At 35.9% G+C, this 26,645-nt stretch overlaps 1 protein-coding gene across 3 annotated transcripts in view; it reads left to right on the top strand.

The window, feature by feature from the left end:
- The window catches only part of LOC123318393 (dynein axonemal heavy chain 8-like), a 1,393,903-nt gene that overhangs the window by 111,265 nt on the left and 1,255,993 nt on the right, over positions 1–26,645 (top strand). For all 3 annotated transcript variants that reach the window (XM_044905013.1, XM_044905020.1, XM_044905005.1), the window contains exon 6: positions 555–712. In XM_044905013.1, the coding sequence (XP_044760948.1) occupies positions 555–712 (158 nt within the window). The remainder of the gene's footprint in view (positions 1–554; positions 713–26,645) is intronic.

The following is a 26,645-nucleotide window of genomic DNA, read 5'->3' as shown; positions in this document are numbered from 1 at the left end:
GCACTACCTTCGTAACACAAAATTTATTCTAAAATCGTTGAACGGCTCGTCGTGCACACAATCGCAGAGACAAGAGAAAAGAGAGTAAAGAGCGTCAAGTGACAAAAGAGACTAAAAAGTAAAAAGAGAGGCCGCCGCGGGGGAAAATCTGCTTTTATAGGCAAATCCCCCTACACGTTAAAAATCTGAAAATTCCAGAATGCGACAAGAGTGAAAAACGTCGTCAGCTCCGGTTTATCGCATATCAACAACAGAAAAACGTCGATAAACGAGAAACGGTTTTTTACATTTACTCTGCCTATCGGAATTAATGCACTGAAGATTTGAAAATTAAATATTTTAAAGGGAAATGTGAAATGAAAGGATGTCCTTAAGAATAATCTGCTTCTCAAACAGTGGGGAAAGAAGAATTCAAAAATATTTCTTTTTATTATATATAGTATTACATCATTTAAAAAAGTTATTTCATGTTATCGATCACTATTATATCACCAAAAACGATTCCTATGTTTGTTCAGATTAAGGGTGATTTTGTTTTTATCTATTATCCACAGGAACAAGGGGTGATCTGGAAAGTGTTATAACATTTACAATCGACCCTGAGCTAGTTAGGGAGCTTCGTGAAGGAAATAAAGACCAGCATATGTTAGACAAAGAATTCATCAAAAACGTGGAGCAAACTGTGAGGATTTGGAACAAGAAAATGGAAAGGGTAAGCGTCATTTGGACTTTCTCTTCACCACCAGAACCATTATTTCAGAAATTGTAACGAGGTTTAGGTGCAAAGACAGGACAATCCACATTTTTCTTTTTTCTTCTTCTTATTGAGATGGGGTTAGTTACATGTAAAATTCAAAATAACAATTATTGTTTTTTATTAGGTGCAACATCTAATGATGGTTTTCTATGACGGTAATGTTACTGAGATTGTTTGTATCGGATTTTGCCTTCATGGTGTTATTACGTTTTATATGGCACATTTCCAAGAAAAGGCGCTTTTTGTAGTTTTATTCTTGGTCTAAGATTCGTATATTCTCAAAGTCGACGACTCTAAGGATCGCTTTTGTGTAGAGAAAATCTTCTGCACAGAGCTTGTGACGTTTGACCAACGTATACTAGTTGACAGTGTCTACACCTTAGTTGGTATATCAAAATTCTTTGAGGGATTCTCAGCTTATCTTTCGTGTTATGAAACAGGGATTTTGACGGTTCCAAGGTATTTCTGCTTACTTTTACATTGATGTGTTCTTTGGAGACTTTTGTGAGCTCGTTGGCTCGTTGGTTGATGAACCTGCCAGAACTGCTGGGTTTTCTGCACCAGTCTGATTTTATGGTATTATCTTATTCTCTGATCAATTTCATGTCCAGGAAGGGTGCCCATTCGGAGGTTAACAGTTGTCCTGACCACGCGCAGTCTTTGGATTTCTTAACAAAAATTAACTAATAACAATTAATATTATTGAAAATTTCTGTAGAATTAATTTCCATATCTTACTAATCCTCTGTGATACGGATTTTGTTATAAGGTAGTCAATTATCGGGATTTATGAACATAAAGAGAGGTGTTGTCTTTGAAGCTGATTAGATTTGAGTCCTTTGAAGGACAGGAATACGGGGGGGGGTCTAATAACCCCCCTAGTTCTCCTATGACCCCTAGATCGCCCATGGGACTAATAAGCTTAACCCCAACTCCTCAAAGAATCGTGAACAATTTATTCACTATTGGAGAAGAAACAGATGGTGAAAATTTTTCTCTGGCTGATTTGACCCTCTTATCAAGGGAGGTGAATAATGTGGTAGATACCTCCCAAGAAGATTTAGAACTCATTAAGGAAACAAATGATATCTCCGAGTCAATTTCGCAAATTATCAATCAAAGTATACTAAACCAAATAAAACTAAACTTGAGTTATAATACAATCACACAGAGCTGGGCTCTTTTATGGTTATAATTGAATCAAAATCTATGGGAAGTGTTCACCCAATTAACTGAAAAAATTAAATTCCTTGAACATCAAGGAATGGTACTGCAGAAAACATCAGGTGAGCTTATTTTTCGTATCTTTTTTCTGATTTTTCTCATAGCGTAGAAAACTTCCGGCTTTATATCATAGTTTTATATTAGACTATTTCAGTGAAGATTCCTGAATATTTTATTATTTTCAAATTGTTTGATATTTTGAGAAATCTGAGTATAAAACCATGTCGGAAACCTCAGATAATGAGGAAAGCGACCGATGCTGAAGAATTCAGCGACGGCGAACACGAGGAGCTTGTAAAGCTCAGGGAAGAGAATGGGCAGTTGAAAGCTCAAAATGTCAAACTGACCGAAACTGTGTCACAGTTGGTCGGTGAGATACGCCTCTTGAGAGAGGAAATGACCCGAAATAATATGCCAAAATCCCCCACTTGCGTCACAATCACAAAACCGGTAGCGGGTTCCAAAAATAATCCCTTTAAAGGAATTGTTTCACAACCCGAAACAAGGAAAAATGATACAACGTTGGCGAAGGCCCCAAACGCGCCCCCAACTAAACGCTCGCGAAAAAAAAGCTCCTCTTCTGCCGTCAAGAAGACAACGGGAGTGCCTAAAAGAGATAAAGTCCCACCCATTAAGATGATGGGTACATCAGATTGGATAGAGATCTCAAAAGCTCTCTATACCAAGAAATTCAGCTATAACCGAACCCTAGCACGACAATGTGCAAGAAGAAATTTACCGATTAAGGGATAAATGGTTTATAGGCAAATGCCCGGAACCAATAAAAAGCAGGTTAGGTTTAGTGGGTCGCGAACTCGGAAGAGTGAGTAACCCCACAGTGTTCCCTAGAAATGGGTTCCTCTGGGCGAGAGATAGGCCCCCGTGTTTTCACGGTCGCAGATTCCCCCTGCTATAAAAAAAAGCTATAACCGGGCTACTGTAGTGAAAGACGGAATCAAGATTATAGCCACAACTGTAGATGACTACAGAAAAATAACTAAATTCTTCGACCAACTTGGAAAGGAGTATTTCACATACCAGATGGAAGAGGAGATGCCGTCATTAGGCATCTTCCAATAGACACAGATCTGGAATTGATTAAAATGACCTGAAATTCCAGGGAATCGATGATGCTGAGGTGTCTGAAATGACATCAAACAAAACGAAAAAGCCGATACTATTATATCTGGTTAAAACCCAAAAACAGGAGATATTCGACATCCAACGACTCTACAACCTTTGTATTACAGTCGAACCAAAAAAGAAAGCAGAAAGTCCAAGCCAATGCTTCAGATGCCAAAGGTACGGACACGCACAAAATAAATGCTCCTTCCCGTGGAGATGTGTCAAGTGTTCGGGAAACCATAGCAGCAAGGATTGTGAACTCACCAGGAAAGGTGAAGAAAGAAACGCTACATGCGTTTTATGTGGTGAAGAAGGCCATCCAGCAAGCTACAAGGGATGTAGCGAATTTAAGCTGGTGACCAGAAAGAAGAGAACCGGCCAAAAACGGACAAAACAGAAAAAGCTGCGAATAAAGCAACACCTGCACGAAAAGTTCAGGAAACTAATAACCAAACCTGCAAAACTGGAAAAGAAGAAAGAAACTTCTACGCCTATGCAGAAGAAAGAAGAACAAAAGAAGACCCAATTAAAACCGACTGTAAATAGTCAACCAGAAAAAAGAACAATATCTGAACCAGCCGATGATCTAGATATCTTCACGGAAAAAATGTTCAACAAGATAATGTTGAAATTTGAAAGAGAAATGGAGAAAAAACTCCAAGCATTATTCAGTAAACTGAATTAATGGACGGATATTAGGAAGAAATCCCTCAAGATAATCTCGTGGAACATAAATAATAATAATAATAATTGCCAAGATGCTTCACCAAGAATTGGCACTAAAACACCAACTTCTAAGTTCGAAAAAGGTTCCTTATTACAATTACCATCCGGATGCTGTATTGGAAAATGAACATCACAAGCTATACTGGGATCGAACGGTTCTCACAGACCGGAAAATAACCCACAATAGACCAGAACTCATATTGCAAGGATGAGGACAGAGAACTATTCATCGATGTGGCGATTCCAAATAATAACAATCTTCTAGATAGGCAAACTGAAAAAATTTCAAAGTACAGAGATCTCGAGGAGCAAACCAGGAGACAGTGGAAGCTGAAAGATGTCAAGACCATCCCTATTGTCATATCATCTACAGGCCTGACACCGAATAAACTACTAGAGAACTTGAGGAAACTTCAGCTGGACGAAAATATCTATAGAGTCATGCAGAAGGCGGTACTACTGGGAACGGCGAGAACTGTACGCAAGTACATGGGAAATTCAGAGGAACACCGTCTGCTCCGACAGGAAGTGCGGGTGGAGCAGGAATCCAACCCCGACCACCACCACGAGCCCGAAAACCTGGAAAGGGCTCCAACAGAGCTTAATCCTTTTGATAGCTGAGATATAGGGATAGGTTAATTTTCCTCTGGAGAGGAGTGTGAAAGCCGCAAGGCTAAAGTCATAATAACTTTATTGTTCGGAAAGCCGAGATAGAAGAAATAATATCAGAGAGACAACCTGATATTATAGCCCTACAGGAAACAAGAATAAACCGGAAGAGACGACTGAATTTCATGAATTATGAAACATATAGATGTGACAGAACTACAAACACCGGAGGAGGAGTAGCAATATTGGTGAGAACAAATTTGAAACACTATTTCAAAAGTAGATCCGACGAAACACAAGGAGAAACAGAAACAGTGACGATTGTTGCCGAATTGAATCGTCAAAGAGTCGAAATTACTTCGGCGTATAAGCGACCACCAAACAATTTATTGGAAGAGGAGATAAAAAACATATTGAAGGGACAAACCCGAAAATCTGCATCAGGGATTTCAACTGTAAATCCCCATTATGGAACAGCAGAGCAGAGAATAGAAATGGCAAAAAACTCAAGGATTTCGCTGAAAAACAAAATGCCATAGTGATTGGACCAGAGTTACCGACATATCTTGCTTTTGGTATAGGAATACCAGATGTAATAGATATCGCGATATTGAAGAATATAACTCAATAATTCTCTATTGAAACTTTGGAAGATGGAACCTCAAACCACAATCCCATCGAATTGACAATTGGAGAAGAACAAAGAGAAAAACTGATGGAAATAAGAGAATATACCAATTGAGCTGAATACAGCCATTTAATACAATCGGAAATAACAGAAATTCCAACAATAAGCACTCCAGAGGATCTGGAATGTGCGGTTGATAAACTGGAAGAGATTATATTGAAAGCTTGAAAAAAAAGCACGAAAAGAGTGAAGAGACCAGCACCAAGTCATCCGCATGGCGATGCGCCTAAAGAAGTAAAAAACCTTATACGAGAAAATCGAAGACTCAGAAGAATATATCGGATGAATAAAAATGATCTGAATAGAAGGAACCTCAACCGCCATAGCCAAGTTCTGAAAAATGCCCTGAAGCATGCAGATGCAGATGGAACAAAAGGGTTCAAGAACTGAATACAATCGATCATTCTGCATGGAGAATGCAAAAAACCTACGAGGAGAAAAGACTAAAATTCCACCCCTACACGGAGAAAGGGGAATGGCGTATACTAATACTGATAAGGCAGATGCATTGGCGGTCTCGATCGAACGAGAATCGAGAATAAATTACAGGATAGACGACGACAATGAAGATTTGAAAGAACTGTCGCCAGAGCTTTCGACAGAGTATGGCATGAAGGATTAATATATAAGATGAGATGTGCTGGATATTCGATCAAAATATGCAAGTTGATCCGGAATTATCTCAAAAATAGAAGAGAAACTCCACACCAGGAGAGGGTGGTTCGTCTGATTTGCAGATTTTCCTCCTGCTACACCAAAAAAAAAGATCCCATTGCATTTCTACTAGAGCAAAAAATTTTCGAAAAAACAGATTTCCCAAACCTCTTAATCTACTGATTTTTCCCATATATTCCGACGAACCATTTTTGGGTTCAAGTTGTTGGGGTTGTCCCCAGTTTTAGATGGGCCGGGCACGTCCAGCGTATGCCCGAAAATAGACTTCCTAAATGCGTCTTGTAAGGAGAGCTGGTGTGCGGGCAGAGAAGTCAAGGCGGGCAGCTAAAGAGATATAAAGACTCTCTTCATGAGAAACTTAAACTCTTAAATGTACAGAATGACTGGGAGGCTCTGGCAGAGGATAGATCGCAATGGAGACGTGTTGTGAATAGCTACAGCGCGGAATCGGCCAGACGTCGAAATCCATCAGCGCAAGGAAATTTTGAATGTCCTGAATGTGGCAGAGTGATCACCTCGAGAATAGGTCTTTTCAGTCATCGAAGGACTCACCGAAGATAGGATCTGTGTGGGAGTTTCAACTCTATCTTCTATCATATAATAAAATGTAATCCTTCTGTGTAACGTTTTATACTCGTCATCGAGTTACAGCAATATATATATATATATATATATATATATATATATATATATATATATATATATATATACATATATATATATATATATATATATATATATATATATATATATATATATATATATATATATATATGTATATATATATGTATATATATATATATATGTATGTCAATCCTACATTTCGGGGACGAAAAAATCCGAGGATCCTACACTTTGGACCCAGAGCCTACAGTTCGGGGACGTCCCCAAAGTGTAAGTCATATTCTTGGTCAACTTATCGTACACTTTGGGTACAAAGTCCCCAAAGTGTAGCATCTTTAAATATCCTACACTTTGGGTACACTTTGTTAGTTTGTTAGTGCTACAGTTTCGGTACATCTGAAATATCAAAATATTCTTCGATTTCCTTTATATGGATTGAATTCAAACTTTCTCAAAAATAAATTCAAAGTGCTCTAATAATTGATACTTACATCATTCATACCATATAGTAAAAGGCTATTTTAATTTTTTTGGTCGGAAAAACTTATATCAATCGTTTGTTGGATTCGCGAAAGGTGGGGGAAGGGGGTGAATATTCAAATGATCTTATAACGAATCGTAGTTTATCAGATGACGAAAGTTATTGTCCGTTGTCAAACCGAAATATTACGACAATTATCGACTGTATTCTTTGAAAAAACGCTCATAATTTAGAGATGATATGGAAGTTCCACTTTTATTACGGAATTAGTTTTATCAAGGATACTCCTTCGCATTTAATTAATATGAGTTTGGGCTTTTGGGGTAGGGGGGAATATTTTCAAGATATTACAAATGTGCCGCGATTTGATATACAGGGTGTCTGTAAACAAATGCGAAGGACTTAGAGAGATGATTTCTCGATGAAAATAAGAAGGGGTAGTTCCTATATAATTTTTTTTCGAAATCGACCTCCCTTCCAAGATACAGCCTTTGGAAGGCGATGACGAGTTGACAGTTTTTAATTTTTTTGCGGGTTCTGAAAAACACTGAGTCATAAAACATTACAAAATATATTATGTACTGAGTGGATGTTACTCACACAATTGATTTCCCCCGAACGTCAATATTTGAGTTTATGAAAGTCGAGTTATCAAAGTTCACATATAATTCGCCTATTTTGGCGGATTCTATCCGCTAGTAGTAAGAAACTGAATAAAACAATTTCGAAAACAGCTAATTTCGGTACTGATGTTTGTACGATTCAATAAATCATACCGTTAGTTCCATTGTCGGGGCGACTGCTAAAAAATTAATATAAGTATATGCACAGCCCTCTTAACAAGGGCTGTGGTATATGATATGTATATACTCTCATATCGGAATAATATGGATTTAATGCTCTGATTGCTACATAACATTAACAGATCATTCGAAAGAAAATTGTGCATTTATAAATAAATATACATAACATGCTCATTCACAATGATACATATCACAGATAATACGAAATAGATATACCATATACTTTTCATGAAAAACATTACAAATTAATGTATATGATACATGAACATTATATTATGTTTCATATGTATCATGTGAAGTGAGCACGTTATGTATAAATATTTATTTATAAATCCACAGTTGTATTTCAAATGTTCTGTTTACGTTATGTAGCACCCTTCTGCATGTAACATGTTGGTTTGCTGGGGTTGCAATATGTATGACACGTTGATGTTATGCAATTGTGTTTGCTGGGAAACGACTTGCTGAATTGATGAAACCTTAATACGTTGCTCCTTGTTAGTAACAAACAAACAACAATAATGAATGACAATTGGCCTACTGTCAAATTCCTGCATCCATCGACCGCCTTCCCCTTGCATAACAAGAAATGAAATGGTGATATAGAGATGACGAGATATAGAAGTATATATATCTCGTTCACTTTCAACAAGATTCAGCTTCACCTCATTACTTTCATCCAGTGAGGTCAAGGGGTAGGGGATTTACGGGGAGAGTATCGAAATCCATACGATCTGCGGTAAGGTGAACTTTATCTCAAAGTTGACCTGAGGTGAATACCTGATTGATTGGGTTGCAATTGTTATTATCATCCCCTTAGGAAAAGAAACTATATCCGCCCTTGAGTGAGGCAATGGTATTTCCAAGAGAAATGGATTGTTAGAGAACGGCCAATAGAATTGCCACTACGCTGCCCAGACTTGACACCTTCTGACTGTTTTTCCTCTACTCTTTCAAAGTAGATGCGATGTAGAAGAATTGAAAGTAAACTGGACAACGCATGTTGAGAAATTCAAGTTGAAGTTTTTCAGAACATTAGGCATGAATTTGAAAATTTTAGGTTATATTTCTGTACAAAATTATGGACAACATATTGAAAAACTTTTATCCCTAATAGCACACAACGTCCATGGGACATACAGTTCATGTCCATTCAACGTCGGAACGTCCATGGACTTGATTTGTATTTGATCCGTTTCCGGACAGTTTTAGGACGTCCACGATATATATCCATTGTTAGTCCGATTTATGTACAATGTCCGTATCGGATATCCATTGGATGCCCGTGATGGACATAATACGGACTATATGACATATGTCCGAATCATATAGTTCCAAAATAGTCCCTGACTGACTTAATACAGGCAATGCCAAAAATATGTCCTTACTGGATATCCAAAGGTGTCTGTGATGAACATAGTACGGACCATATAACTTATACATATGTATATATTACATGGTCCGTATAACATCCATCACGGATACCTAGTGAATATCCGGTAGGGACATCTTTTGAATGTCCTCACTGGATATTCACTAGGAGTCCGTAATGGACGTTATATGGACCAAATAACATGTATATATTACATGGTCCGTATAACGTCCATGACGGACACCTATTGGATATCCGGTAGGGACATCTTTTGAATGTCCTCACCGGATATTCACTAGGAGTCCGTAATGGACGTTATATGGACCAAATAACATATATATGTTACATGGTCCGTATAACGTCCATCACGGACACCTAGTGGATATCCGGTAGGGACATCTTTTGAATGTCCATACCGGATATTCACTAGGAGTCCGTAATGGACGTAATATGGACCAAATAACATGTATATATCACATGGTCCGTATAACGTCCATGAAGGACACCTATTGGATATCCGGTAGGGACATCTTTTGAATGTCCATACTGGATATTCACTAGGAGTTCGCAAGGGACGTAATATGGACCAAATAACATGAATATGTTACATGGTCCGTATAACGTCCATCACGGACACCTAGTGGATATCCGGTGGGGACATCTTTTGAATGTCCATACCGGAAATTCACTAGAAGTCCGTAATGGACGTAATATGGACCAAATAACATGTATATATCACATGGTCCGTATAACGTCCATGACGGACACCTATTGGATATCCGGTAGGGACATCTTTTGAATGTTCATACCGGATATTCACTAGGAGTTCGTAATGGACGTAATATGGACCAAATTACATATACACATTACATGGTCCGTATAACGTCCATCACGGATACCTTGTGGATATCCGGTAGGGACATCTTTTGAATGTCCGGATTTTCACTAGGAGTCCGTAATATGGACCAAATAATACATACATGTATATCAATGAACACCAAAATTTTATATTATTTTTCACTAAACTCCATTTTTCCGCTTTGTAGTATATGAATATCTTATGAATATTATATTATGTATAACGTTATGATGAACGAAGACTAAATACTTGAGTAATTACTATTATAAAATAATCAATGTTTGAGTTTTAAGACTTTAGTTTTTATTATATGGTATTTCTGTATTAATCGACTACTATTCCATAAATCAGTTAACAATATAATGAATATGTTCCTACAAGTAGGTATATCGTATAGGACGGTTGCAGCGAAGACTCAGTAATGCGATGTCCCCACATACTCGCGGGTTCGAATCCGGGCCAAGTGTAAAAACTTTCTAGTAAGTATGGATGGAAAAGAGAACACAGAAAATACCATCTGCGTCTGAGTGTAAGACATTGGGTTCTAGGACATTGAAATTCTAATAGATAGGAGGATAGCCAACGTCGTGGTAAATTTTTGTACCGTTGAGATAGCTAATGATGGTCCCAACGGGATATCCATTGGACGTCCGCGATGGACGTCCGAATTCCGTTCAAAGTTGTGACATTTGTACGTCCCTCGGATGTCCATAGAATGTCCATTGTACCAGAAATGGACGTCCCATGGATGTCAGTAATGTCCGAAGAGAACGTCCTATGGATGTCCATAGGACTATTTTGTGCTATTAGGGATACTTAGTGGAAGTTTTTCATTTATTTCATGTCTTATTGCAACTCTTGCTACGGTTACTATTGTACGGTTGTTTTTTTTTGATTTTTCGGATGTACTGGCTCAGCGTAGAGAATTTTTGAAAAAGTCATGATATCTTATCTTCAAAATAAGTAACTCAACACGCATTCTAGATTATAGATTTTAGGGTAGGCTGTAATCACGCTCGCAGGGTTGATAAAAATTGATTGGAACCGACCGTATAAAATACCCGTACCCCTACTCTACTAAAAAGATTTTGAGCGAGATCCGATATTGCTGGTGTTACTGGCCCCTTTAGAATAACAATAGAACCGCTTTTTTGTTGTTGAAATATCAACGTCGCTGGGCCGTAATTGCTTCATTCATATTCTGGAAACGGGTTCGTGTTCGAATACCCAGTGATCATTGAAATTTTTCTATGCTCGCTAGGCGCTCGGCAGCGCCCCATACTCTACCTCGCGTCCCCGACAAATAGGTGCTCCAAACACACGATTTTTTTTTTCGAACGAAAATGGGGCTCAACATCTGTGTTCCCCACTGAGCCCTGCGCATAAATTTTTTGAAGCCCTAGCACACTAGGACCCTGGGTTACACACAGCCTGGTACCCCCGGAGGGTAACATACGAGTCCGCAGCAGTGAAATCATGGGATAATAACGTTACATTATAATTAATAATTCGTTAATTTTTCTTCTGATTGTATATTTTCATTTCGAGAAAGGTATTTCTTCGAATTTATTATGTTCTCAGAATGTGGTAGAGGATGGCAATTTTTTTCACCTATTCCTCTGAAGCTTACCTTCTGAAATAACAATTCGACTAGACCTTACATTACGGACAGTGATCGATTTTGTTGGTAATTTTTTTATACATCCAATTTTTTATAAGAAATCGATTGGTACCAGTTTCAACTTCGGCAAGCTCGTAGTTTAGGCGGTTACTTGATCTCGATTTTTTTAATGTTTCTCTCGCTTAAATTCAAAAATTTCTGTGAAAATGTTGAAATTTGAGTTATAATGCTATTGTCATAGAAGTACCTATACGGAACTAGCAGGTCGGGGGATACAAGATTTCCGGAATTTCGTGAATACCGAGGATAAAAACCACTATTCTCCACTATAAGCAATTAGTATCATTCTAATAATATATCGACTCAATTAATGCTACGTTGCTACTACTATAAGGCCCGGTTGTTCAGTTGAGGATTAGGCCGAGTTTTAAGATAATCCTAAATTAACTTGACAGAACTGACTTGGAATGTCAAAATTAATCTAGGATAAACTTTAATCCCGAACTGAACAACTGGGCCTATACATATAGAGTTTCGGATTTTGCGAGAATCTACTACTTTTTCTTCAAAACAACAACTACGCTGAATTAAATGTGATTGACTGTTAGCGACACCATCAACCAATATCAACCATCTAAATTCTGTAGTCCATACAATTTTTTTTGAACTCTCATTATACTATGTAGCAGTCTGAGTCTGATACTGAAATCCGTCATTTAACAAAATGAGTTGTCAGCTATCGATCTATTAATTAAATCGTTCTATAATTGGTCCTAAATTGACAGTCGTATTGTGAACAACGATATGCAGCGGATTATCTAAACAAGAATAAGAAATAAATTCTGAAATGTTTTGGATGATGAGGCTAATTGAATCTTATTCGTATCATTTGTTGAACTTCATTATTCTGAATATCTTTCCTTCAATGAATGAAAATATAATATCCACACACATAATATTTATATGAGAAAATTTTCGCAAGAGTTTCAATGAAATCTGAAAATTTTCATCATTCTGGACATCAATAATTCTCGAATCATCCATAGAATAAATTCAATTTTATCCAATATAACACGCAAAACGAAATGTTATTCGAACATTTCGAACTCGGCATCTTGAGCAATTCGTTCCTAAAACGCCCGAATCAGGTAGAAAATTTTGAACCCTTCATATCAGCATAAGCACGTGTTTTGCAGTAAACAGATGCCGATTTCATTTTCAACGGGCAATGTAACCAGGGTCGGCGTTGGGTAATAAAGGGATGAACGTTTCTTACAACAAGAAGAATTTGAATTTTCATATGACAGTGAGGGCATTTGTTTCAACATTTTCAGAGTACAAGAAGTATACAGGGTGTTTCACGAGTAAACAGATAAATGAAAACCGTGAATAGAGGGAATTGAGCTGTTTTCAGAATCATCCCATATACAGGGTGTCCCAAAACTAGTGAATCAAGCGTCACACCACGATAGAGTAAACCAAATATTATATTATCGAATGACACCAACATTAGTTCAACGAAAATGTACCGTTTTTAAAATAATTAGGATTTTACTAAAATACCTAAAGCTGCCGATTTTCGAATTATTTTTCTAAATAACAGGGCCAGTTTGTGAAAAAGGATATCATTTTAAATTATATTGAACTAAGATTATAGTTTTATTTCCCTTAATTGAAATTATTCTGAGTAGTTAATCGATAACCATAACCTAAGTAAATTAAGTATTTTCTACATGATTTTTGATACTCAGAATAAACCCCTCTATAGGGGTGATAATATGGGAGGAAAACGCTATCCTTAATCACAAATTGGCCTTGTGATTGAAAAAATAGTTCGATAATCGGCAACTTCAGGTTAGGTTTTTTTTAGAAACGGTACATTTTCGCTCAACTAATGTTGGTGTCATTCGATAGTATTTGATCTACTCTATGGTGGTTTGACGTTTAATTCTCTAGTTTTGGGACACCCTGCATATAGGTGCCTTCGGTTCTTCGGGGTTTCCTGAAATTTCTCGAATATCCGTTCGGCTATAACACTTGAAATTCTCGATCAAGTCGACTGAAAATTTATATTTATCCTTGAGCTGTTAATTTCATTGAAACAGAGCATTAAAAGTCGAAAAACACCAGGACCGGGCTCAGTGAGGCTTTATTTCACTTCAAACTCATAAAAACACCGTGTATGTAGTTTTTAATCATAATTTTAACTTTTTCTTTATTTGCATTATTATTGTCTCAAAATGAATTAATTATTGGGTTGCCCCACCTGTTGATCATGTTCTAGAAATAATTGTTTTGGTCAGACGCCTTTAAGGAATATAAGGAATATAGCACTTCATGAAAATGTATTTAGAAATTCTTAATTGAATTTTTTTTTTAAGAATATTCTGTTGAATGTGTTCAACAATTGTATCATATTCGGTCTTCAAAATGGTCATTCACAATGATAAAATGTTTCAAAATTGATAATACCCAAATATAGATGGAAAAACTACGCTATCTTGAAACTAAAAATTAAAACTTGATCTTCAGAATTAATCCTTTTTTCTATGGACAACTAGTTGTGTGAATGAAAACAAAGAAAGAAATCGCGGCGTGTCAGATCTCGAGATCTAGCAGTCCAATGTTGGGGTCCTACCCTTCTAATGAAATGACCTGAAATACTGATAAATACTTTTGCTCTGCGAGAATATCATCAATGTTTCAAGAAAAAATTGTAATAAGACCAGACCAATCATTAGATTTCCATAGATCTAATAATGACTATAACGGAATCAGTGAAGAATTCGAAACTGCCTTTATCATACTTATTCGACGTCCCAATTATAACGTTCACTAAAAGACCAAATGAGATGAAAATCAATTCGGAAAATTACTTCAGGTCCACGTTGTCCATAAAAAGCGATTCATTTCATGATGGCGTAGTTTTTTATTGCTATTTTTGTTCATTATCAATAATAAAGCTTATTATCACTGTAAATGATTTATCTGAATAACCAGATATGCTATGAATATCAAAAACAAATGCGAGACATTTATTGAGAACGAAAAAAGTCAGTTGAACATTTCCAATTCCATTTTTAAATTTCCACATTTGATTGGCGATCATATTCATCACATGAATGTGAAGTCAATATGCAGCGCGGTTTTTTCAAGAGGCATTTCACCACCAAACAATTATTCATTGAAAATAATCCACCGATAGGGCATAACAAAGTTTAAGATACCTGAAAAATTCTAAATTATGACGAAAAACTACAAACAGGGTGTTTTTCATGAGTTTAAATTTGAATATAGCCTCAATGAGTCCGGTCCTGTGTTCGTGAACTTTTAATGTTCTGTTTTATTGAAACTTACAAGTTTAAGCGGATAATGAATTTTTAGCCGAATCCAACTAAAATATTTGGAGTTATAGCCGAACGAAAATTCGGACAATTTGAATAAACTCTTCTGTTTGTCGGAAACGGAATAAGTACCTAACACACACATATGAGGTGTTTTTGAACTCAGCTCAACGCCCTCTATTCACGGTTTTCGTTTGTCCGTTTACTTGTGAAACATCCTGTATACTGAAAAATTGCAAAAGACTGCTCGAGCAATTAAGAAATGCCATTAAATCAAGGAGTTTCTTTTGATCCGCTTTGATGAAAAATGTCAATATCCAGTTATTATTATTATTTGGGGTGATTAATTGAAAAATGCGCATAAGAATAGGCTAAATGAACGAAACCGAAACGCTTCTACTTCTAAATCACCCATATGTATATTTATTATGGATGTATCGTTCTTCATAATCAAGGTACAGGGTTATATACGTAATCTCCCCATTTTTTTAAATTAATCATAATTTCTACCCCACACGTTTTTTCAATATTTGATTCGAATAGATATTGTTTATCCACATAAAATAAAAGAAGTCTTATTTCAAGTTGGGCCTCAATAAAATTAATGTGTAGATTTTGAGTCGAAACAACACAAAATTAATTATTTTATGTGCAAATTGGAGAGATCTGAAAAAATGAGCCGAAAAAATGAATTGCATAACATGAAAAATATGTTCAAATCACAAGAATTGTTAAAAATGGTAGGCATCAAGTTAGGATAGAAGAGTCTTGTTTGTTATTTATCTGGAAAACATGTACCGACCTGTATATTTAAAACTCAGAGATTGATATCCTCAATTTGTTCGCAATATTTATGAAACCCCCTGTATAAAGTTTTAGAGATGAGAAAGTGTGAAGGATCGATAGTTTAACAACGGATTTCACAAAACTTTGAGACTAAATCAACGATTTCACAGTAACTCAATTTCCAGAATTCCACTGAAACCTTTTTATTTTCGAATAGAAATAGAAACTGAGATTCATGGATTCGGAGTATATAGATAGATCATAATTTGATGAGAGAAATATTTATTCTCCGATCACGTTTTTTGAAACCAGATTAATCGAACCAATCCTAAAAAGCCAGTATTTTCGCTGAAATATCAATAATAGTTGAAAGATCCGGGACCTTCTAAAATCGATATTTCACATCGTAATATTGACGCCTCCGTGGCCGTGATGGCCTAGTTGCTCAATTCTATTCTAACAGCAGTGATTCTTCAATATTTTTCTTAGTAACGATCGGGAGCGCCGATGGCCTCATACCAGGGTAATATGGGAGCTGCAAACAGGCGACTTTTTTCGACCGAAAATGGAACTCAACACAACAATGGAACCATATTCCGAAATGAATTTCATTCAATAAAACCGTTTGTGAGATAGAATTAAAACTATAATTTTTTATGGTTTTTCAACAGCTTGTATCTTTTAAACCGAGCCGATTCAGAAAGAATAGTACAGGAAAAAGTTTTTCTTCTGACCTTAAGAATCTACTGTTGAAATATTTTTACGAGTCAAAGACTTGCCCTGTATAGTTATGTGTTACACAATTGTCTCATATTATTTCTGTTGATTCGTGAAATTTCATTCACAATGGCAACTTCTAAAATATGTCCAACGCGATTAATGTCTAATTACTGAATCTGTTCATGTTCATGCGGTAACTGTCATAAGTCATATCCTAAACAGCAAAATTTTATATTATTAATGCATTTGATTGTTTTTATCTGAATGATATTTCTCGAAAACTTTCACGTTTCATATTCAATCATAAGATATTTCAGTCATGTTAATATGAATATGTACATTCAATTTTTCGAACTTTGTCTGATATCAAAAATTCATAAGAGAATAAGACCTTATATGGGACAACTTTGAGTGGTACCACGTGGCACGTACCTACTGAAGCCTAATTAAAGTTCTTTCTAAAAAGCGAAAGAATTAATTATTCCAAATGAGGATAAATGACTCCAGCCCTGGAATATTGAAATAATTCATATCTCGGAATGTATCAATAATAACCTCCCAACTTTCATAAAATTCCGTCGATAAGTTTGTCTTGAATGATGTAAATGATGTTGTCAGTATTTTCATGGATTCAGAGGCGGTTCTACGAGTGATTTAAGGGAGGGGGGAATATGCTTAGAATGAAGAATCAAATCATAAGTATTCTATGTTCTGATGGAATAAGTGATTGAAGGGGGGAAGCTTCGAAATTCTGTAGGGTTTTTGTTGTATTTCTTTGTAAATGTAACTTAAAGGGGGGGGGGGGGACATATACCCGCCTATAGTCTCTTCTCTACTCGCATATTGAACTGATGAGGCTGATACTAATGAAAATCCATAATTAAACTATGAACTAAATTACATGATTTTCACTAGGCTACGCATTCCAATAAAATTAATAAAAGTGATTGTATAAGACGTTATTTCACTCGTAAACGTACAGCGCCCACTTCCACTTTCTAATGGCAAAAACAGACGTAGGCACCGAAAAAGATACACTACATCCGTAAAACTGTGCGCTCTTTGTTTGTTTCCGGTACCCCGAAAATGTGTTTAGGCCATAAAAATGCCGTGCAAACACTCAATCCACAAGGTCTTTCTAATGTCGAATGTGTTGTACCAATGGAGGCTACCCTCCATAGTTGTACCTATGTCTGTTCTTGCCATAAAAGAGAGTTGAAGTGCTGCCATGAACGTGAAGTTATAAAATTGACCTTTTCAGGCAGACTAATCGAACTCACGACCTGTCGATTACCGATCAAGCTCTTTTGACGGGTAATCAAGAAGTCGGGGGTTCAATTCCCGCCCGTCCAGAAACTTTTTTGTTTTCAGTAATTTGTCTGCACTCCCTCACAGACATTAATTCCCTCATGGAATGAATGGAATTTCCATATCAACGTCAATAATATATTTACGGTTGAAGGGGGTGAAAAATTGTGGTGAAACGGGAGATGAAAAGCAAGAAAACAACATTTCAATTTGTCCGTCATAATTTTGCTTCAACTGATACTTTTTCAGAATCTTAAAATATATAACCTACCCGCATTCTCAGCCAAATGTCAACGCAGGGAAAAATCACCATGGAAATCATCAAATACCACCGTGATCTGATTACATAATTCATTCCTTACAACTGTGTGCACAATTACTATACTTCATACATTTTGGGGACGTTTTGCACCGTATAAGCTGTATAAGTTGTATAAGTCGTATAAAGTGTATAAGTTATACGCGTCCCCAAACTGTAGGATTGACATACATATATATATATATATATATATATATTTGTCCAATAGACGTTTCCAGTCCCGATACGTTTCTAAGGCGACCTGAGACCCACATGATCCGAATGTTTTCTTCGAGTATATATGATGAAATAACGTTAATGAGAATTATAACTCCTTAGGCACACTTAGAGGGGAAAAGAATTCCTTCATTTGAAAAAGTAGCATAATCGATAATATTTTCCAAACCCGAGACATTGCACCAACTTTACAATCCCACATATACTCCAGCGGTAAATATGGCCAACGTTCACGATCCCGGCGCTGTTGCCAGTCTGACGGGACTGGAGCCGACAATTTCGATGCATAAAATGACGCGAAAAAGTAGGTGTTACGGTAGAAATTCATATATGTGTGAGTTTGTTGAGAAAGAAGTATTGTCTCAATATTCTAATGAAGCAAATTCCTTTTTAACAGATTCTTCCCAAATTTTGATCCATTAATAACATAACCTTGAGAGGCTGTATACATAAAATGATTGTAATAAAAAATGAAAAATTAATTTTTAGCTTCCTTCTGAAATTTACAAGGGGGTTCCTGAAATTCGTGCAAGTACTCCAACTATCATAAAAATAAGACAAAAATCAACAAAATTTATTGAAACACTGTTTACAAAAATTGAGATCTAGAGAGAGAAATATGAATTATTTTATTTTTCCAGAGCCAGACTCATCACACCTAATTCAACGTGTTCAGTTTCATCATATCATCCTGTATGTCGAATTGAAAATAATTGTTTCGCTTTCCAAGAAGTCCGTGCCAAGCCCAGAATTCCCCCTCTAATGTATTTTCCAAATTGAAATAAAAAACAGAAAAATCTAATTCATTCCTATAAATATCGCGTCAATGAATAGGTATGAGATGTGAAATATTCCAAAACAAACTTTAAAACGACTAGAATAATCGCAATAGTTTTCCTCGATAGGTACAATCATTCATTAATGCGATAGACTGAAATGAAATAACACAAACAAAAATGAGAAAATTGATTACTGACGTTCAAATTCCGTTAATATTATTTTGAAAGTTTTGCGAAATGAGAACCGTTTGTTTGTACACATCTGTCACGTTGAATTCTCCGATGAGATAAAGCCTTCCGATCCGTTTTGCCATTGTTTCTTAATGGATCACAAAAATTCATCATTCAATTGAATGCATTCAATTGGTTTCTCGTCGTCTGGATATCCTCCTCATAAACCTCCTTCAATTTTACCCACAAAGAATTGTATAGAAGGTTCAGATCTGGTAATCTATAAGGTCATTGTTCCCAGTTGGGCCTCCTGGACCAATTCATTAAATTGGATAGGTATTGTCCAGGCCATTCCTTACTTCGAAAATGTATTTCTCCGATTTTTATGCCCTGTGGCATGCCAGGAGAAATATTTTGTGGAAAGTTAATATTATGCAAATGCGAAGGACTAAGGGAGATGATTCCTCGATGAAAATAAGCAGGGGTAGTTCCTATAAATTTTTTTTGAAATGGACCTCCCATCAAAGATACAGCCTTTGGAAGGCGATGACGAGTTTATAGTTTTTGATTTTTTTACGGGTTCTAAAAAACACTGAGTCATAAACTATACATAATATGAAGCACTAAGTATATATTATTACTCACACAATTTTTTAGATCTCATAACTTCATTATTAAGGGTTGAACATAACAACCCTTTATGATTTTCCTTCAAAAATTGTTTTCGTAGGATAGATATTCAAAAACCAAAATTCTCTTATGGATTTCTATTCGTTTCGGGAGAAAGAAATCGCCTGCAAAGTTTCGATACAGTCCATTTATACTGTTCATTCCATTTCGTCGTAAAAGTGTTTCGTAGAATGAATATTCTGAGATATTGTATATCTATGACGGGAGATAAAGATGTTCTATGAATCTTTCTGAAGGTTAAATTACTAATTTCCGGAAGAAAATCATATCCCTAATATTTAAATTTAACAAATTGAAATTTCTTTCGACCAATGAGCATAATTGACAACAGTACTTTTCATTTTATTTCAGATACAATAACGCAAAACTATAATGAATGTTCGAAATGACTACCTCTCGCTAAAATATATGCATCAACTCTCTGTCTCGTAGACCTTCGTATTCTTTCGAATATCCCGGTAGTATTTCTTATGGATTCACACGATGATACTATTCGATCTCTGGAGTATTAAACGCATGATCTTCAGTGAATTGAGCATCATCATCACTGCAGATTCTCATATACAAAGAAGGTTTGTGATTGGCCATACAATTTGAAAAATTCAAGGTTGAATATTATCTCCAAGCTCTAAACATTCTACATACTGCATGTGGAGAGGAAACTCTTGTATACTGCGCTTTGCAATTGAATACTGTTGAAAAATTAATTTTCGACTGTCAAGGTTGAAGTCCAATTGATTATTGGTTTATACAGCGTACCCACTTTTAAAAGGGCCAAACTTCATGATGAGATCATACAAGTGATTAGGAACGAAAAATGTCATATAACACATAATCGAAATGTTATCGGTTATTCTTTAATATAACATTTTTTGATTTCACGAAATATTCCAAGTTTTTCTAATGGTATCAATCACACTACAGTTATCTCGTAGCCTAATTAAATTTGACCACATATCTGGAAACAGCAATAAATCTGCCACATGATAAGAATTCGTGTGTACGAAAAACTTTCTTATTGCGGGCTTGGTAAGGGGATGGGATGAATATCACGGTTCTGAAGTGAACAAAATTAAGCCTATTTTTCCAATTTTTCAATGAGAAATCATTGATTATGGATATGTTTTATTTTCAACAAAAAATACCCCATTTAGATTGCTTCCGAATGATATATAAGCTTTTATTCTTGCTGCTAGTCTTCTTCCATTATATTTATTTATTACATAATTGTTTCCAGTAGAGGACAAGCCTATAAACTCGAAAGTTATAGATTACATACATGCATACATAAACTGTGTGGATAAACGAAAATGAAAGCGAACAATACTAAAGTGAAATATCATATACAAAAAAGAAAAAAAAATAGATATAACACCACAGTTCCTCACAGAGAGGACTTCTACCTGTCATAACTGTTTTTGAAACCGTTTACCGAGGTCGATCGCACTACGCATTCAGGGAGACGGTTCCAGGTTCCAGTTGTGAAATATACGGTTAAGGAGAAAGTGTTAACATATGAATATAATGGCTAACAAGATAACAACGAAAAACTCGACATATTCCAAACCTTAATTTGATTGAATGATTGAATATTAAAATTATTCACATGGAAATCATGAATCTATCTGCAAAATCAAATAACCCAAATGAATAATTTAAATTTTAATGATATAGATTTTATGAAAACATGTAAAGAAAACAAATTACTACTAGTACTTATATATACTCATAATTATTGTTCGAAATGCCACCGCCTTGTTCAATACATTTTATACATCGTTTTTGTAGTGAATCTGCAACCCTGCGAAGTTTCTGACGCATTTCAGCATAACACAATGTTATTCTTTCGATCAGGACCTCTCGAGTCTGAACGCTAATTTAATAAACTTTTTCTTTCAAGGTGTTCCAGGCATAAAAATCCAAAGGCGTAAGGTCGGAGCCTCTTTGTGGCCATCTTACCTTGACCCTCAACTCATGTTGAAAATGAGAAACCATGGTCGCATGGGAGTTTTCTCTTTTCCATACATGGGTTGAGGGTCAACGTGTGGTAGGCAGTCATGAGAGGTGAACTTTTCGGACGAGTAATATTTCCCGATCCGATTGATCCAAAGCATCTTGACAGACATATTGGAGAAAATGTCTGGTTTCAAATAAATGGCTGCCCAGCTCATAATAGCCGGAATGTACGGCACTAAATAAATCAATATTTTGGGGTGCAATGGATTGGAAGATACAGTCCGGTAAGATGGCCAACAAGAAGCCCCGACCTTACGCTTTTGGATTTTTATGTCTGGAACACCTTGAAAGAAAAAGTTATCACAATATTTTGAATAGAATCTGAGTGGTGTTATTGAATTCTTTTCGTATGCAAACTATAATAGATTATCACACGTCCGCAAAACTATAAACGTCCGATGAAGTCAGGATCTTCGCCAAAAAAAAAATTAATTTCAACATTACCCTACTCTACCCTCTGCCGTCAATAGTCAAACGTTCCTCGCAGATTCCTTTTAAATCGACTCAGTCTTCACTGAAGGTATTTAATTTCAGTTTATCGCAACAGTTGCGAAATAATTTACTAGTTACGAGAAGTAAAAATTTCAAGACATAGATGAGTTCCAGAAAATGTCAATTTAAATGTCAAAATTTGAAAAATCACTATGGTCTTTTCCAGAATTATTGACATCCCAGTAGGTTTTTAAAGTCCAGAGGCTCATAACAGCGTTTCTGGTGTTGGAACCTGAAGATGGGATGCGATTAGTCATCCCGAAACTGGTAGTTCTTGTAGAATAAATTGGTGAGAAACAGTTTTTAGGTGTTTTTATTTATTTTGGTATATTATATCATCTGTTCATTTCAGCTCAAGCTAATTCAAATATCTATATTAAACTTATATTAGGTATCACATTACTCTGTAAATTAACTTGTACCTATAGGCGAAAACCAATCGTGTAACTGAAAGTCCTCTGAATTGATAATGATTTTTATGTGTATTTTTATAAATGATTAAATTGAAAGTTTGACTGAGGAATACCCTTCCACCTCCTGAACTGAAAATTTCCAATTGTTAGTTCGGGATACTAGAGTAATTTCCAATATTTCATCTCTATGATTGAAACAAAAATGAAGTTGCTGAAGAATACTTGTACCAGAGATAGAGTTTTCAAGAATAGTTTTTCAAGAATATAAGGACTGCATACTGAAAAAAACTTTTTATCACTGTGGTAGGAGTAAAAAATCTCCATTGCTTTTGTATATTGATCTTCTGAGAAATTTCTGGAAAAGAGCTCCTGTCAAGTCAACCAAATGTAACTACAATGATGTTCAGGAAATTCGTAAATTCGTAAACAGAGGGTCAAGTAGGGTGTGGTGAAAATACAATTTTTGTGCATAGGATCCTAAACGTGCCAGTGCTCCTGAAATTAGGTCGACTCACTTCACTTAATCGGGCTTGTATAAGTTTCCATACGTGTGCTATTATAGTTCGTATACGAAAAGAATCCAATAACACCACTTCAATACAATTCAAAATATTGTCATTGAATATTTCTCATGACGACTGTTCATCATACCGGGATCGTATAAGTTTTCTTATAGTACATTTGAGGTGTATAAATCGAAAAGATGACAAAATAAATTCTCAAGCTCTTCAACTGCAGCGTTGCCAAATTTTCGGACTAGATGCGTCGGTTAACTATACGGATTATATACATCAAGTTCATGTCGCTCGAAGCGCCCTCGCACTGGCCAAACCCTGAAGTTTTCTGTATATAATAACGAGTATAACCGACTTTTCAGACCCACCTAAAAATTCACCCCTAGCATCCCCTAACCCCCCTTATAACGATTCTATGGTCGAACGTTACCAGACCCGGAGCCGGGTCTGACAACGTCACTTTTGGACTGAAAAGTCGGTCGAGTATACCGTTTTGGGTCTGTATATGCGGTCGAATAAATCTATATATATATATATATATATATATATATATATATATATATATATATATATATATATATATATATATATATATATATATATATATAACAAAAAACAAAAAACGGAGACCCTACGAACTATAGGCCAATAACATGTCTACCGGCAATCTACAAAATACTTACCGGAACACTAACACACCATATCTGGAAACATGTGGCAAAAAATAAAATACTAGCCCGTGAACAGAACGGATGCCGAAGAGACGCAAGAGGGTGCAAGGAACTGCTTATTGTTGATGCACTCGTCACGAAGCAGGCTAAAAAGAAATTGAGAAATCTCTCCATGGGGTGGATTGACTACAAAAAGGCCTTCGACTCGATACCACACACATGGCTGCTAAAAACCTTAAGGCTATATGGAGTGTCGGAGTGCTTAATCAATCTACTAAATCATCTCATGGCAACATGGAGAACAAATCTACGGGTCAACACCAACAATGGAACTTACACAACAGCCGAAATTAAGATCAAGAGGGGACTGTTTCAGGGTGATAAGTTAAGCACATTATGGTTCTGTTTAGCAATAAATTTCCTTAGTAAATTACTCAACAAAACGAGATACGGGTACTTAATAGAAAAAAGAAACAACATCAAAATAAACCACCAATTGTATATTGACGATCTCAAACTCTACGCAGCGAACGAAGATCAGCTATTAAGGCAACTAAGGATAGTAAAATCTTTCACAGAAACAATCAAGATGCAAATGGGACTTGATAAATGCGCAGTGCTGCATATTAAAAGGGGAAAACTCATAACTGGAGAAGCGATGCTTGTAGAAGACGAACTAAGAATTCAAAGACTAGGGCCAGATGAATCCTATAAATACCTAGGCATCCAACAAGGGCTAGAAATAAGGAATACTGAAGCCAAAACAACTTTCAGAAACAAGTTCATGGAAAGGCTGAAAATGATACTGAAAAGCAAATTAAATGCTAAATCAACATTTACAGCTATCAGCACATGGGCTATTCCTTGCTTATCTTACTCGTTCGGAATAATAAAATGGTCCGTCACAGACCTCAGGGCCATCGACACACAAATAAGAGTATCACTGACAAAATATGGCATGCACCACCCCCACGCTTCTGTGAACAGATTATACGTGCCCAGACAAGATGGAGGAAGGGGACTGCAAAACATTGAATCCACACACCACCGAGTAGTACGCGAGATGAGAGAATACTTCAGATCAAAAAACTCACCTTTTTTCAAAGCCATATCTGATGAAGACAACAACATCACAGCATTAAATCTGGCATCAAGCAACCATCCCATTGAACCTAAAAGCATCGAAGAACTATCCGAAATATGGCACGGCAAAGCTCTCCATGGAAGATACCCCACCGCCCTGAAATGGAACAAAATAGACAAAGTAAGATCTGTCAATTACCTCAAGGCAGGATACCTGTTTCCAGAAACGGAGGGCAGACTGGCGGCAATTCAGGATCAGGTGATACCTACAAAAGCATATCAAAAACAGATAATGAATAAGAACTTACCTAATGACAAATGCCGCAAATGCTCCCAGGCGACTGAAACAATCCAACACGTCACGTCATCCTGCCCCATCCTCGCTCCAAGGGAATACACGGACCGCCACAATGCCATGGCAAAGGCATACCACCAAGCCATCGCCCTAAAAAATGGGTTAATAAAACATCAAAAGAAAATCTTTGAATACTTACCTAAAGAAATACTGGAAAATGAGGAGATGAAACTGTATTGGGACCATCCACTCGTCACTGACAGACCCATTGCGCACAACCGACCGGATATTGTGATACTGAAAAAGAAAAAGAAAGAATTAATTATAATAGACATCACGATTCCAGCAGATGACAATGCTGAGCGAGCCTATAATGAAAAAAAGATAAAATACCACGATCTGGCTTTCGAACTAAAAGAAATATACAGACTTACCTCTACATCAATCCTACCCCTCGTCATAACCACAAACGGATTAGTGGAGGCACATCTTTTCGAAAACACCATTAAGCTGGAACTAGATGAAAAGCTAATCGGAGAGGCACAAAAGGAGGTCATCTTGTGGACCACCAGAATAGTGAGAAGGTTCTTAACAAGTTGCTGAGAGAAGTGTCTTGATCAGAGTTGATCCGGCACCATCAAACAGCCTAACCCTAAAAGGTGAAAAAAAAAAAAAAAAAAAAAAAAAAAAAAAAAAAAAAAAAAAAAAAAAAAAAAAAAATATATATATATATATATATATATATATATATATATATATATATATATATATATATTATATATATATATATAATATATATATATATTATCATAACAGCCTAAGCAATCAGTAAAGTGTATAAATACAACAAGAAAACACACCAGTGCAGTTTTTGTTATCTATATATATATATATATATATATATATATATATATATATATATATATATATATATATATATATATATATATATATATATATATATATATATATATATATATATATATATATATATATATATATATATATATATATATATATATATATATATATATATATATATATATATATATATATATATATATATGAACCCGTTGTTCGGTGTGACCTCCGTCTAGTTCATTGGGCGACCTGACCTCCGGGTGAAGGAGTTGAGTAATTGGAATAATTTTTGTTTATATATGTAGAGGGGAAGGTAAATAACAGGGGTACCTAAAGAGGGGAAAAGATTTTTATCGAAAAATTTTTCTTCAAACGAATCAGACCTTACTACCTCCGCATATA

This window comes from Coccinella septempunctata, chromosome 1 (genome assembly GCF_907165205.1).
Source record: "Coccinella septempunctata chromosome 1, icCocSept1.1, whole genome shotgun sequence".
NCBI classification, from domain to species: Eukaryota; Metazoa; Arthropoda; class Insecta; order Coleoptera; family Coccinellidae; genus Coccinella; species Coccinella septempunctata.
Note: the sequence above shows the minus strand (reverse complement) of the source record. Positions and strands in the feature narration are given on the sequence as shown.